This window comes from Suricata suricatta, chromosome 3, assembly GCF_006229205.1.
Source record: "Suricata suricatta isolate VVHF042 chromosome 3, meerkat_22Aug2017_6uvM2_HiC, whole genome shotgun sequence".
Taxonomy (NCBI): Eukaryota; Metazoa; Chordata; class Mammalia; order Carnivora; family Herpestidae; genus Suricata; species Suricata suricatta.
Window position 1 is genome coordinate 140,069,601 of NC_043702.1, and position 15,741 is coordinate 140,085,341.

General features: G+C 42.5%; 1 protein-coding gene across 1 annotated transcript in view; it reads right to left on the reverse strand.

Annotated features, from left to right (window-relative positions):
* HHAT (hedgehog acyltransferase) overlaps positions 1 to 15,741 on the reverse strand; it is a 283,727-nt gene that overhangs the window by 70,280 nt on the left and 197,706 nt on the right. The window contains exon 9 of the mRNA XM_029933113.1: positions 12,632 to 12,833. Within this exon, the coding sequence (XP_029788973.1) occupies positions 12,632 to 12,833 (202 nt within the window). The remainder of the gene's footprint in view (positions 1 to 12,631; positions 12,834 to 15,741) is intronic.

Consider the following 15,741-nt stretch of genomic DNA (forward strand, 5'->3'; position numbering starts at 1 on the left):
TGGGGTTTTCCCTTTGAGGAATCAAGATATACTACAGAACTCTAGTATTTAGAATAGGAAGAATCAAGCAGATCAATACAATAGAACGGAGTTCCAAAGTGAACCCAAGTACACTGGGATATTTACTATACATTAAAGGTAATCTTTCAAATCGGTAGGGAGAGTATAAACCTTTGAATAAAATAGTTTTTTTAAGTTAGTTATTTATTTTTGAGAGAGACAGAGCGAGAGGGGAAGGGGCAGAGAGAGAAAGAAGGAGAGAGAGGATCTGCACTGTCAGCACAGAGCCCGATATGGGGCTTGAACTCCCAGACCATGAGATCATGACCAGAGTCAAAACCAAGAGTCAGAAACTTAACCAACTGAGCTACCCAGGTGCCCCAGAATAAAATAGTTTTAAGACATAAAAACCAGTCTTAGTTACAGACCATACAAAAACAGGCAGTAGACCAGATCTGGCCCACGGGCCATAGCTTGCCAACTTCTGTTCTATTCTATTCTTGGTATCTGCCCTAAGTAAATACTTACCTACATGTACAAGGAGGCACAAATAGGCCTCTCTACAGCAGCTACATTTGCAAAAGAGAAAAATTAGAAGCAACCTAAAATTTCAGCAACAGAAGAATGGCTAAAAACATTACATATCCATACCATGTCCAGTTACGCCAATCCACAGACACTAATATAGAAACAGCCTCAAAATAACACCATAAGGAGGAATAAAGCACATAGTTTAGAATATTTATCCAACACACACACAGCAGTCAAGGTATGGAAAACTATACTCCAACCTGACAACAATGGTCACCTCTCAAGGGAGAGGAAAGTGAGCAGGGTGTGTTTGTTGGGGTCAGAGGAATGATTGCCTTAGAGGGCTTCAGTCTTATCTGTATTTTTGACTTCATAAATTAAAAAGAATAAAAAAAGGAAGTCTAGCAATCTTTCCGCAGACCCTGGCTTCCTCCCCAAAGTCAAGGCATATGAGTGAGAAGACAGAAGCTAGATGACTGTCACCCCAAGTTATGACTGCTTATGGCTGGGGGCCTCCCTCTCCAGGCAGCACCGAGATCCTTTGGGACTATTAAATAAGCCTAAAATGTGACAACTGTGGCCTCAGCTATGTCCTGTTCAAACACAAAAGCAACAGCTTAGGGCATTTCCCACTTTTAAGCAAACTTGGTATTTTAAAGTCTAAAACTGACAAACAGGTAAAGCATTCCAAGATGATTCAGCCAACAGCACAGAAAACTGTTCTGTGACATCCAGTTAAAAACAGGAGATGAGAGATCTCTGCTCCCTTCAAAACCCCATGAAAAAGCAAGTAAACATTTGGTGGGGCGCCTGAGTGGCTCAGTCAGTTAAGTCAGACTTAGGCTCAGGCCATGATCTCACTGTCTGTGGGTTTGGGCCCCACATTGGGCTCTGTGTTGACAGCTCAGAGTCTGGAGCCTGCTTCAGATTCTGTGTCTCCATCTCCCTCTCTCTCTGCCCCTCCCCTGTTCATGCTCCATCTCTCTCTCAAAAGTTAATAAACATTTTAAAAAATTTTTAAAAAGCAAGTCAACATTTGAAAAGGTATAAACCCACAGGCAAGGAATGGAATAGAAGCAAAAAGCAAGTGGGCAAAATCAACTCATTTTTACAAGACAGAAAGCAGATGGAAGAATTAGCAGCACTGAGACACCCAGTAGATGCCAGAGAAGAAAGTCATCCCTACACCAGATCCCCCGAAGGCCGAGCCATTATAGGTACCACATGACACAGATGGCAACAGTAAGCCATGGAGACAGAAGACAGGGAGGTTGGTTAAAAATCTGGGTGATGTTGGGCGCCTGGGTGGCTCAGTCAGTTAAGTGCCCAACTTCAGTTCAGGTCACGGCCTCGCAGTTCGTGAGTTCAAGCCCTGCTTCTGGCTCTGTGCTGACGGCTCAGAGCCTGGAACCTGCTTTGAATTCTGTTTCCCTTGCTGTGTCCCTCCCCTGCTTGTGCTCTTTCTCTCTCTCGCTCTCAAAAATAAACATTTTAAGAAATCTTTATCAGAGTGACTCTAACAGGTACAGTGGCATTTCAGAATGACAAAGATATTTTCATTAAGTTTCTCAAAAGAAAAACAGATTGCATATAAAGAATCAAAAATCTTAAAATGGCATTTCTAAACAGTAAAGCTAAAAAACTAGAAGACAAATTACATCTTCAAATTTTGGAAGAGAAATTACCTTTCAACCTTAAAATTCAGTGCTCAGATAATCAATCAAATGTGAAGATAAAGACAGTTTGGGAACTACAATTCTCAAAAAAAATGTATTATCCATGGTCCTTTTCTAAAGGCCCTGCTACTAGAAGGCCTACTAGAAGTCATCCTTGTACTGAAGGAGGTGCTCCACCAAATCAAAGGGAGGGAGAAAACAAGGAGATGTGGGGCCCAAGACCCAGGGATTCAGCACAGGAAAGAGGAAGAGGGAGGTCTCAGGACGCCAGCTGCAGAGCCCATTTAAAGAGATATGATCCACATGGGACAGAGGACGGAAGGGCCCAGGAGAGGTTCTCCGGGAAAAGAAGAGAGCTGACAGATTGCCGAATACATCTGACCACATGGAAATTGCTATTCTGAGGGATTTTTCCATTTTATTGGGGAGTCTGGAAAAAAGTGGTGATAATAAGGGGCACCTGGGTGACTCAGTTGGTTAAGCATCTGACTTCAGCTCATGTCATGATATCTCAGTTTGTGAGTTCGAGTCCTGCGTCAGTCCTGCGTCAGGATCTGTGCTGACAGCTCAGAGCCTGGAGCCTGCTTCAGACTCTGCCTCCCTCTTTCTCTGTCTCTATCCTGCTCATGCTCTGTGTGTGTGTCTGTCTGTCTGTCTCTCTCTCTCTCTCTCAAAAATAAACCTTAAAAGAAGTGGTGGCAGGAAACTCCTAATCAAACAAAGAGAGGAAGGTGATTCTTAATCTGAGGCAGGCAAACAGTGAACTAAAAAGGAAATTCAATTACAGCATATTAACTGGTGTGGTGGTGAGCCACGCTTAACATGGTAATAATGTAAACACTGAGTGCAGATTTAGCCAAAAATAGAGCTACTATCATACTGGAAGGAGAAGTAGGCAGTTAGGTCTCAGAAGCTAAAAATCTCATTTATAATTCATAAATTATAAATGGGAAGGGAAGAAATACGAGAAATATACTTTAGAAAGGCAGAGGTAAGTGTCAGAAACAACTAAGAGAATTAGAAGTTGTTGCTGCTGGGCAGGAGGATGTCTATGAGCAGGAATGGAGACCAAAGATTCATTTATCTCAAGGAAGCCTTGCAGACATATTTGACTTCTGATCCATGAACACCTATTTCTTAAACTTTCTGGGTTTTCATTTTATCCCACTGCAGAATAAGGATAATGCTAGTACTTACCTACAAAGCTACTATTGAAACCACATGACATAATTTGGTAAAAATACTTTTGTGAGCATTCCCATTTAACTTAGACCAATTTTTCCCAACACAGGTGGAGTGAAGCCACAGCTAAAACACAAGTTGTCCAAGAACTAAGGGCTGGAATGTGAGGTTGATGTCATGACAAATGGTTCTACCACAGCTTGCCTGTCCCAAGTTGCAATTCGTTGTTATTCCTGAAGAAATCCAGTTTTGCTGGTTTAAAAAAATCTAATGCCAATGTACACAAGCAGCAAGGAGGAATGAATGAATAAGTGTGTAAGGTTTATCTTCTTACCTGACATTAAGGAAGCTTAGAATAAATTATGTATTACTGAATTTGACTCCCTTTCTAATTGAACTATGAGTTCTTAGACATATCACGTACCTTTCCCCATCTGAAGTTTCTTCATCTGTAAACACGGAGGTAAGCAACGCCTGTCCTAGATGGCTGCTGTGATGCTTCAGTAAAATAGCCAAGGTGGAAGATCTCTGTGCACGATCTGGCACAGTGTCTCCTCTGGCAAAGGGCGGCGGCTAGAACAGCCCCCACGTTAGCCTGCTCCTTCCATCTCTAACGTGCATCAAGCATCCGGGGTCAGCTAAGCAAAGCCTCCGGAGGATGGATCCATCCTGCTCCCTTTTCTCTCAATCACCCTTCATTAGATAACAACACATATTCACTGCAGAAAAGGCTGAAACTATAAATGAGCAAAACCAGGAAAATATGACAAATAATCCCCATCAGTAAAAAGCGAATCATCATGCATATTTTAGCATGTAACCTTCTATGCACTTTTCTGGGTTTGCGTGGAACTTTAAATAAGAATTAATTTTTATTCATCTTTCTCCACAGTGAAAGTATTTCAAAATCACTGCTCTGAATGGTGGCATAGCCAATGTAATACGTGTCCTGCACCTTTTATACTCTTTCCTGCTACCCCTCGGGGATAGACAGTGACCATTCCAGCACTTACCCAGCCTCCTGGGTGGACTAGAGGGTTGAGACTGGAGGGAAAAGCCAAAGCCCCCTGAAGCTGTGTGTTGTAATACATGCTGGCAATCACAAGTACACTGATACCAACTCAGCTATCTCAAATGAGGCCAGCAGCTGCTCCATAAGCTTTTTAAAGCAGTGTTTATTTCTAGATCTTGGGAGGAATGTGAGATATTTTGGAAGTCCTGCACATCTCTGACTTCTCAGAGTTCAAAAAATGAATACACACACACATATGTATCAATATACACACACATATATACATATACTACATATAGACGCTATAGAGTTCCAACATACATATCATATTCATTGCATATAATGTATAAATATACATTGTAAGTAAATACATACTGTAAAAATATATTGCACTATGTGCATCTTATTTTGGGAAAAGTGGGCTAACTTCATCCTTCTATTGATAATAGGAACACTAGAAACTCAAGTTCTACTACCTCCAGTGAGTAATGGGTTTTCTTGGAGGAAAAGAGACCCAGATTTAGAAACACACACCCAAAGCTTCAGCACGTACATAATAAAGATTTTGCTTTTCCCTAAGTTCATCTACAGAAAACTGCTGGGCCCCAGGCTGTGACTTGAATAACCACCACTTATCTGTGCTGTGGAAGGAGGAATCGAGGGCTCTCAAGTAATGTATCTAATCCCACAAGCCACCTGAAAAAGCCCATTTCATCCACTGACATTCAAGCCATGGATCTCATCTTCTGCTTCGCATTCTTTCCTAAGAGTACAGTTCCCCAGGCTGGGAGCCTGTGCTGCACACTTAGCAGAAGAAAAGGACGAGAGTGCCATGGCAGCAGCAATGACAACAGGGTGACCTCGGCCTTGCTCAGGCCTACCCTGAAAGGGACTGGAAAAGCAGCACAAGTCTGAGAGCTGGCCAGACCTGGGGGGACTCACCAGGCCACGACTAACTGGAAACGGGCTCTAGTTCAAAGTCTTCCTTCTGTCAGATAGTAGCTCAGTAATGAAAAGTTAAAAAGAACCTTTGAAAATGCTTTTGCTATGCTAAACATATCTAAACTAAAAGGTGGAATTATTTGCCACATTCCACCTCTCGGACCAGAGGGGTTAAGGTTTAGGTTCAGATTCCCACAGAGAAGAAAATGTGTAACCAGTGAATTGCGCAGTGTGCTTCCTGCATCATTAATGATCCTTCGGAGTGGGAGACAATGGAGGGGGCACCAACAGGTCGTCCTCCACCAAGGAACACACTCTTCATAACAACATGCATTGCTTTTTCCAGACAGAGAGGCCCGGGTGAGTGCTAACAAGCTGGCACAAAAGGCTAATTTGACGTGTGGGATTAATACGTTAATTTAATGCTCCCCTGTTTGGTTAAGTGGCTTGCAATTCTATATTTCTAAGTTTGGCATTCAAATCCCTCTATTTGGGAAACCATTTGGCTTCTCTAGTCTCCTTTCCTTCATGCTTCTGAGTGATATCTCCTCATCTGCCATGTCTGCCTCTTCACCTGAATGGTAAGTCTATTCCTGACTTCAGGCTGTCTATGTGCTCTTCTCCGGACCTGGAATGCTTGTCTTCTCTCTACTGACCTATCCAAGCCCCATTCTTATTTCTCCAGAATCCTACTCAACCCTCAGCTCTTTAAATAAACCATTCCTAAAGCCTAGCTCACCCTGACCCCCACCCCTCATGAACATCAGCTGCCTCTATGACTCATTCTGGTCTCTCTGCACATAATGCCTTACATTGGTCCTCAACTGATCTCCACATATCTTGCAGCTGGACCACGATCTCCTATGACACAGGGCAGATGCCTCACAGCTCCTTTCTCCCACTGTTAGCACCCTGGCCTGGAGACAGAACCATTCTTTAACCTCACCTTACTTTATCCCTCCATGGCATCACCACCATTGACCACTCTCTCCAGGAAATGCCCTCTTTTTCTTGGTTTCAGAGAAATCACCCTCTAGATTTTCCTCCTTCTGATGGCCCCTTCTCCCCCATCCAACTTTTAAATGTTGGTGTTCCTCAGGTTCCGTCCTGGGCCACCACCTTTACTTCTCCTTCTGTACTCTCTCCAGAAAGTCCCAAACACTTCCATGGCCAAAATCCTAAGGACATGCTCCCAAATATCTATCTCTAGCCTGGACCTTTCATCTGAGAAATGCCTGGGAAGGCTAGGCCCATGAGTCTTCTTTGATGTTTATGAAAATAAGACAGTCTTTTTTTATAGAGATCACTTAGCTCTTCATAAAGTAAAGCTCTCATTCTGTAGTTTTATTGCCTCTATTCCAAAGTAGGCATAGCAAAGATGTGCCTGATATCCTGATAGGCCACGCAAAATACCTTGTTCTTGGAGGGAATTGACAAACAACAGATTCTACCAGATACAATGATAAATGAGTATGCGATAGGCACAGAAGCATCAAAAGAGATGCAAAAAAAAAAAAAAGGGAAATGAGGAGGAAGAGGCCATGTCTTTCACTCAGAGTTCCCCAGGGCTCTGCAACGTGTCTCCCACATAGGGTACTGAAAATGCTTTTTTTTTCCCCCATAAATGAACAAATTAAGAAATGGAGAATCAGACTGACCTTGCCAAAGGAGCCAAGCCTAGGAAGGGTTCCAGTCTTGAGAAAATGGCTTCTTCACAATAAGTGCTTGATCTCCATTTGTGGAATCGATTTAAGCAGTAGAGAAATAGAAGATCACAAGCCACTGTCAAACAGAACTACTCTTCTTAGACTAGTTTGCTTTGTGACCCTTCAGTTAGTTGGGACTGGAGCCACTGACCTTCTTATCAGACCAACTGACATGTATATCCTGCCAATTAGTGAGTGAAGATTCCACAGAACTAAGTGAGCACTGGTTAGAGCATATCAATATTTTTTTACAATGACTGAACTCTCGAACTCATGGGATTTCTGTATCTACATCTTCAAAGTCAGACCGACCAATATAGCAGATAAACTGAATAGATATCAGCACAGAGCAATGGTCTTTGGGCTCCTTCTGACACATCAGAACATCAGATCCCTCTCAAAACCATTAGACTGACCCTCCCTGATTGTCATGGGAGGCATGTTTCCTCAATTAAGTCTATAAATAGAAAGTTTACTGCTTCAGAGAGGACATAAATCAGCTCAGCGGGATACTCTTGGGGCAAAGAAGAGGAGACATGGGCTGGGGGAGGAGGACATATTGAAATTATTCAATGAAATGAACATTAGGGGTGTGGGGGGGGTGAACTGCTTGAGATATCGATTCTCCTTCACATAGGAATAACTGACAAGCAGCCTAAAGGTATCTTCCTTCACAGGAGAGCGCGCATCCAGAATCGAAAAGAAGTAATGTCACTCTACTAATGTTTCAAAATGTGTCCACTTATTAAAAGATTTCAATGCTGAACACAAATTTTAGCTCCGAGAGAGTGCTTGTATTGAGAAAAAGTGTACTGCTTCAGCAGTAACTCCTCTTTTGTCCACCCAGCTCGGGGGCTTTGTGATGGTACCTTTTGTCAGCTTCCTACAGCTCTGTGCCTCTGTGAGTCACAACCAATAATCCCCCATCTCATAAAGCAGCAGGGTACCAGAAAGACTAATTCCTCCCCATCTCTTTCTTTCCTATACATATTTTGCTCACTGAGCATTAAAATAGCATTTTGTCATCACTAGACCAATTATGATCTACGCTGCTATGGAAAATAATAATCTCCCTGTATAATGCTCAACAAGCCTCAGCCTTAGGAAGTTCTTTCAGTATTCACTCTGTACTCTTCATGCTGCAGTATGAGCCCACTTTTTCTTATACTGCCCTCAGTGAAGTCAGAAGATATTCACTCATTTGACAAGTATTTACTGCATGCTTACTCTGTGCCAGGCATTGTGATGCATGCCAAGGATACAGATCTCTGACTTCATGAGGCTAATAGTTCAATGCAGGAAATAAGGATTAAACAAGTCATTGGATAAAAATATTTCATTGCACCTACGATAAGTATAACAGAAGAGATCATGTACAAGGTGCCCAAAATAAGTTGTTCATCAGGCCCTGATTGAGTTAGGAGGGTCCGAGAAGGGCCCCAAACAAGGTATCACTCAAACTGCAATCTGAAGGATGAAGAGAGATGGAGAGGAGAGAGAGCAGCCTAGGAGATGAAGGAGCCTGTGTGAGGATTCTGAGGCAGGAGGGGCCAGGTGTGCAAATGAAGAGAAGAAGGGGGGGGGTAGGCAGGGGGGGAAACAGAAAATGGGGAGAGGTAACAAGCTCAAGATCAGGCAGGGCCTCATAGATCATCTTAAATATTGTGAGCTTAGTCCTAAAATAATGGAATATCACTAAGGATTTTAAGGAGAACAACATGGTTAGGTTTTTATTGAGAAGCATCACTCAGCACTATAAGGATAAAGAACTGAAGAAGGCAAAACGGAAGCAGGGAAACTAGTTAGAAGCTACTCAGTAGAGTGGGAGAGAAATGAGAGTAGTTAGATTAGGATGACTCAGCAGAAATGGAAATAATTTTTACAAGATCTACTAGGAGACAGAATATACAGTATGAACAGGTAGACTGAGGGAGCGAGAGTCCCAAGGGTAACTTGATTTTGGTCTTGAGTAACTTGATAGCTTACGACTTTCCTAGAAATAGAGAATGCTAGAGGGAAAGGAACTAGTTGTAATTATGGGGGGGACCGGGTATACACATGCTAAGTCCGAGATTTATCAGTGAGACAAACAAGTGGAGACATCTGGTAGCCACTGGATATATGAGATACCTCATCATTAATGATCACCACTCAAAGTTATAGCAGAGTCAAACACTCTACATCTGTTTAATTTTTTTCTAGATAGAAGTACGTTCTAGAATTGCACTGATCAAAATGGAAGCGCCTAGCCACATGGGGGCTACTTAGATTCAAATTAAAAATTAGTTTCTCGATGACACTAGCCACATTTCAAGTGCTCAGTGTGATTGTGCCTCCTGTATTGGTCATGTCCATTATTGCACAAAGTTCGATTATACAGCTCTGCCGAGAACATCAGAGGGCTTCTTACTCACAACGCTCAGCTCTGATCAGTCTTCCAGTGAGTGTTCAACTGCCATTCTATCAACGCTGAGAAATCCCACCGTCTTTTGTGCTCCAAACAAAGCTTTGATATTGAAGATTAAAACGACGTAGAAGATATGATCATCTTTGTTACTTAAAAAAAAAAACAGATGGAAAAAAACCCAAGATGAAGGATGAATGCCATAGAAAGAGTGTATGGGATCCTGGGAAGTGAACTCACATTGTAAAAATACTGTCAAATCAATGTTAGAGGAAATTAGGTGGCAAGGAGGCATTAAGGAATTTAGTCTTCATCTGGATTTTGACAAAAGAATGAGGAATAGACTCATGAAAAAAAGAGGGAAGCAGAATAACCCAAGTTGGGAAACAGTTTATTCAAAAGGTTATACAACATTTGAAATGCCAGCCATGTTTCCCTGAAGTTAGACAGAATCTACACTGAACTGTGTAAGAAACGGAGTAAGAAGCCTTAGGGTAGACCAGGGGAAGAAGAACTAAAGAATCAACCCAAATGTGCACAGACTTAACACTGCAGCGAACTCTGACCCAGAGCTAACCGCCAGGGATATAAGCAGTGATGGAACCACGATCTCACACCCAAGGAATTCCTCATCTACACAGCCATAACCAACTACCAGGCTGCTAAGATCAAAAGTGATAACACAGCTTTTACAAAATATGTTCTTGCTGAATAAATACGTACATTAAACAGTATATTCATAATATACATGATATGTATCTCACCAAAAAATGCATACTCAAAAACTACCATACATGTAGGTGTCTGAGTTGTGGATGAATGCTCAAATGAGGCACACATGTGACGGTCCTGGAATGAGCTGTCATGAAGCAGAGCAGACATTCAAGTGCTTCACCCCATGAGAACTTTCACCGTCTTCATTTTTAACCAAAATGAACAAGCCAGAGGCTACAAGGCACAGTTTGCATTACTCCTTTGACATTTTTGAGTTTTAAAATTTATCAGTAACAGAAGCCATGGCTCAAAGTCTACAGAGCAGAGCTTAACATTAAGTTCAAGGTTAATTTTAGACCCTTCATGAAGGTACATAGAACTGTGTTACAGGGCTTCAGCCTAGGGTGAAAAGAATTCTCTGGCTTTCACAGGTGATAACTGGGTTTCAGACTTTGGGGAAAACTATTCAGATTTGAAGGTGGAGATTGAAACCTTGATGGCACCGCCTCTTATCGTGTTTCTTTGTGTTGCTAACCATGACTTTCACTGAAATTCCAGTTTCTATTAGAATTCTTTCCTGCTGACTTCTGGGTACTACTACTGAATAAAGTATTTTTATATATTTTTTTAAATTTTTTAATGTTTATTTCTTTTTGAGGGAGCGAGAGACAAAGTGAGAGCAGGGGAGGGGCAGAGAGAGAGGGAGACACAGAATTCAAAACAGGCACCAGGCTCTGAGCTGTCGGCACAGAGCCCGACGCGGGGCTCCAACTCACTGATCATGAGGTCATGACCTGAGCTGAAGTCAGACACCTAGCTGACCGAGCCACCCACGTGCCCCTAAAAGATTTACCTTTAAGCATACACGAGCATATTTCAATTTCTTCAGATGTGTGCTTTTGCTATGTGCGTTGCATGAGCTTTTATTTAAATAACTGTCCACTTTTACTATGGCCATCTTGGTAAAATAAATAAACAAATAAAAACTCGAATGTACTATCTTTGGTGGTCTTGGGTTTTTAAATAAATTTGCTTTCATTGCATATACTGGGGGAGTTTAGGCACATTAATCATTTCCCAATAAATTTCATGTGTTTTATTGCCTGCCATGAACACTGATGACAGCATATTTCATTTTCGCCTCTTTTTCTCAGGGTTATCAGGAATATTGCTGCATCTTCACAACTGATGATTTCCCACAAGATTCGAATACACTGTAGATCACTTTTACATGATAAAACCTTTGCTCATAGTTTAAAAGCACTTAAAATTTGTGTGTAAATGATTTTCCAAACCATTTTCCTGTAGAATTGGAATGCATCTTAGCCACTTAACTGTTTTGTTTTTTTTATATATATAATTTATTGTCAAACTGGTTTCCATATAACAGCTAGTGCTCATCCCAACAAGTGCCCTCCTCAAGGCCCATCACACACTTTCCCCTCACCCCCACCCCTCAACAACCCTCAGTTCGTCCTCAGTCTTTAAGAGTCTCTCGGGGTTTGCCGCCCTCCCTCTCTGTAACTTTTTCCCCCTTACCCTCCCCCATGGTCTTCTGTTAAGTTTCTCAAGATCCACATCACATATGGATGAAAGTGTATGGTGTCTGTCTTATAGCAACGTGGACGGAACTGGAGGGTATTATGCTGGGTGAAACACTTGGCTGTTTTTTATGCTACAATAACAGTACCCATCAAATTAGCCGAGATAAAGAATACCAGCACTCCTCAATTCTGGCAAGGGCATGCTCACGCAGCGCCGGTAGGAGTGTAAACGGGTGCACTCTGTCCCCAGGGCGGTCAAGGAAGGGTTAAGTGGCATGCATGGCACAGAAAGTGAGGCACATTTTCAACTTGGCAATTTTACATACAAGAATTCACCCCACTCGTGCTACTCATCTCGGTTTTGACCAACAACTGCAAAAAATTAGAGTAACATGATTGTCAATAACACGAGACTAATTTAGTAAGTGATTGGCACAGCCACGTAATGGAATTCTATGTAGCCATTTAAAAAGGGCTGTTAGAAGTAGATTTGGTGACATAGAAAGGTGGTCCTGACACACCTGTACCTCTGGAATCACAGAATTTGTTTTCAACGTTACATGTGTGTGTGTGTGTGTATACATATAACGAAAAAAGAGTTGTTAGTGACAGTAATTTTTTTGAAGTATTTTTCTTTTTCTCGTGTGAATGTTGTTATTTTTATATAATTTTATGTAATTTTATATAATGTTATATAATATTCATCTTTTTGCATAATTTATATAATAAGCATGTATTGTTTTTATAGTTAAACATTACGTAAAAAAAAAAATCCCTGCTATTTCTGGGCACATACACTTCGAACCGATCTGGCAGGAATGACCCATGTTGGTGAATCTGACTGATGACCACCTTCCCTCCCAAACCCATTCCTCCCAGCTCAGCCATTCCCCTGCTGTAGGGGCAAGGGACCTGCTCACCAAGCTGTCCCGGATGCGCGGGGTCTGCACGAGCCTCTGGACTGCATTCTCCACGATGACTCCCAGCCAGTTGAGCGCTGCCCAGTACCACAGGTAGTCATGGCCACCATGCCAGAAGCTCACAAAGGCAAACGTCACTGCCGTGGAAAACAGTGTCCCCAGCAGGCCATGCTGAGACCCGCCCACGGGAATGTACACATACCTAGAGAGAGAAGAGGCTATTAGGAGCCATGCGGTGGGCTGTTCCTGTAATTCCACTGGTCTCAGAACTCGAAACCATTCTTTCTGTCACACATTGTTACTGAGCAAGTGAACCCCTTCCCGACCTCCAGGAGGCTGCAGAGCTCCCCTGAATTCTCCAACACCCAAGGAACTGGCAAAAACACAGGCCTCCGTTCTGAGGGTTTTTAGGTTAAATGAATACACAGGCTCATGACTAGAGCAAAGTAGCACTTACAGGAGGCAGGGTAAGGAATAATGAATTCAGTTTGTAAAAGGGGCATGCCCAACCCTGGAAGGCCAAACATAGAATGACAATTAAGCTTCCAGTTACATGAAGACACCAACCTTCAAGACAGATATATATTGTACAGCTCAAACTATTATATTTATGGTAAGCCCAAATATTTAAGCACAACTGCTGCAATTAGTCTCATAAATAGCAGGAGCTGGGTGCAGAATAGGGGTGCCAAGACTGGTTGCACCAGCTCTCCAGGCACGTTGCCCACAGGGAGTAGTGACTTTGCAAAAGAAGAGCTCTGTGCTCACAGGTTACCCAAACTATTGCCCAAAATGCACAGCCAACCACTGGGTGTGCTTTCTACTGCTGAGGTAGCTATCTGACCACATATAAGTAAGACCACCTTCTTCAATCAGTATTTTCTCAGTCAAGTTGGATAAAACCCACACTTCGGGTTGTGAGGTTTTTGTTAAAGGCTGCTTCAATTTGGCCAGCTAGGAGCACATCTCCCTTGAAGTAGCCTTTTTAAAAAGCCCACAGGATGGGGCACCTGGCTGCTCAGTCTGTTGAGCACCTGACTCTTGGCTTCAGCTTAGGTCATGATCCCAGGATTGCGGGATCAAGCCCCATATTGGGCCTGCCTGGGATTCTCTTTCTCCCTCCCTCTCCCCCTCTTCCCTGCATTTTCTCTCACTTTCAAATAAATAAATAAATCCCATAGGCTGGTCACTGCTTCTTTGTCCAAACATCTTCCAGGAAGGAAAATGAAATCATCATTTCCTGAAAACACAGTGTGTTCCAGGCACAACACTAGACACTTTACCCACATTCCTTGGTTTGATTCTTTGAAGCACCAGAGGGTTTACACCTGCTGTTCCAGCATGCCACCCAGTCTATAATTTGTGCTGTTAATATATTATTTTAATGTTCTGTACAAAATGCCATTTTGAAAATCATTTCTTAATAGAATAGTTCTACAGACAAGTAAAAAATGAAAACCATTACTTGGTCAATAAATATTTCAAAAAAACTATTTGATAAGTATTTTTAAATACCCTCCTTCACTCTCAGATGTGTTCCAGTTTAGATAAAATTACATGATCGGCTTAAACAGCCCCATTTTGCAGGTGAGTAGTTAGCGTGACCTAGGCACACATCCGGGAAGGGGAGGAGCCCTGATGCACACCTGTCACTGCAGCGCTAGACTTCCTGTTTCCCACTACACCCCTGTCTACTATCCCCCACTCCAATCTAAAACCAGAAAGCATGTGAGAATTTGGCCATTTCTAAAATAAGGTGAGCAAATAAAAGGCTTTCTCTTGTGCAAAAACAAGCCCATCTTGACTACTAAATTAGCAAATATGTATCGAGCACTCACTATAGATTAAGGGAGCCTCCATCTGCTGTCAAGCATTTATTGAGGCCTCCAAGGCAGTCTTGGAATTATGGGAAACACAAACACATAAAATATTGTTTCCTGCCAAAAAGGACAGGTAGAGCTGGTTGTGAAACAATAGCAAACAAGTCCCCACATTAGGTCATATGATATGGTCCAAAGTAGACCAGGAGAGTTTAAGAGTGTGGAGGAGAAGCGAGTGAGTGCAGGCAAGCGGACCCTACCGTGGCAGGGCCAAGAGGACGAGTTTTGCTAGGCAAAGGGGAGAAGGGAGGGCACTGCATCACGGACCTAGAAAGGCTGGGCAATGAGCCAGAAAAGCCTGACCACCCCAGGCACAGCGGTTTTATTCAGTGCTCTGCTGCCCCCTAGAGGTTTGTTATTGGTGTAGCCTATTTATTCCTCAGCAGAAGCAAAAACAAACAAAAAAGAAAGGGGGGGGGCCCACAATTCTCTACAGCCTCCTACCTGCATGGATGCAGCTGCTACCCCAGCATGAGGCCGCGCTTCACTTTATACAGTGCTGTGTGTAAGAAGGCTGCAGAGAGCAAGAGAGCGAGAGAGAGGGAGAGAGAGAAAGAGTTGGACAAACCAATGTCAAAATAACTGCTCTTTACAGTGTGCAGATAATTTTATAAAACAAGTTAATACTAATACCAATACTCTTCTCACCCAACATAACTATTTCATGCTGAATTTTGTTGTATTTCACTATGTAAAGATGAGCTGCACTATATATATAAGAAAGCCCAGTACAGGGGCATCTGGATGGCTCAGTAAGTTAAGCATCTGACTCTTGGTTTTGGCCCATTTCATGATCTCATGGTTCATGGGATTGAGCCCTGCATCAGACTCTGCACTGACAGCACAGAGGCTGCTTGGGATTCTCTCTCTCCCTACCCCTTCCCTGCTCACTCATGCACTCTCTCTCAAAATAAATTTAAAAAAAGAAAAAGAAAACCCAGTGTAGAATAAAAGCCTCTCTCTTATCATCCACACCAGTGGTCCTTCACATTGGATTCAACTCCAAGAAGGATTTATTCTCACACTTGTGACAAACAAGTGTCTAGCCCTATAATTACATGCACAGCTATTTTAGGGATTCTGCACTATGGCTTTGTAATTCGGCCTTCAAAATGATAGCCAACAAAAATCTGAGAATTCCTTGTATTCCTGAAATTCATATACGGTAGGTCTCTGAGGACATGAGGTTGCTTGTTTTAAACCAAAGGAGGGTACGGTTACCAGACTGGA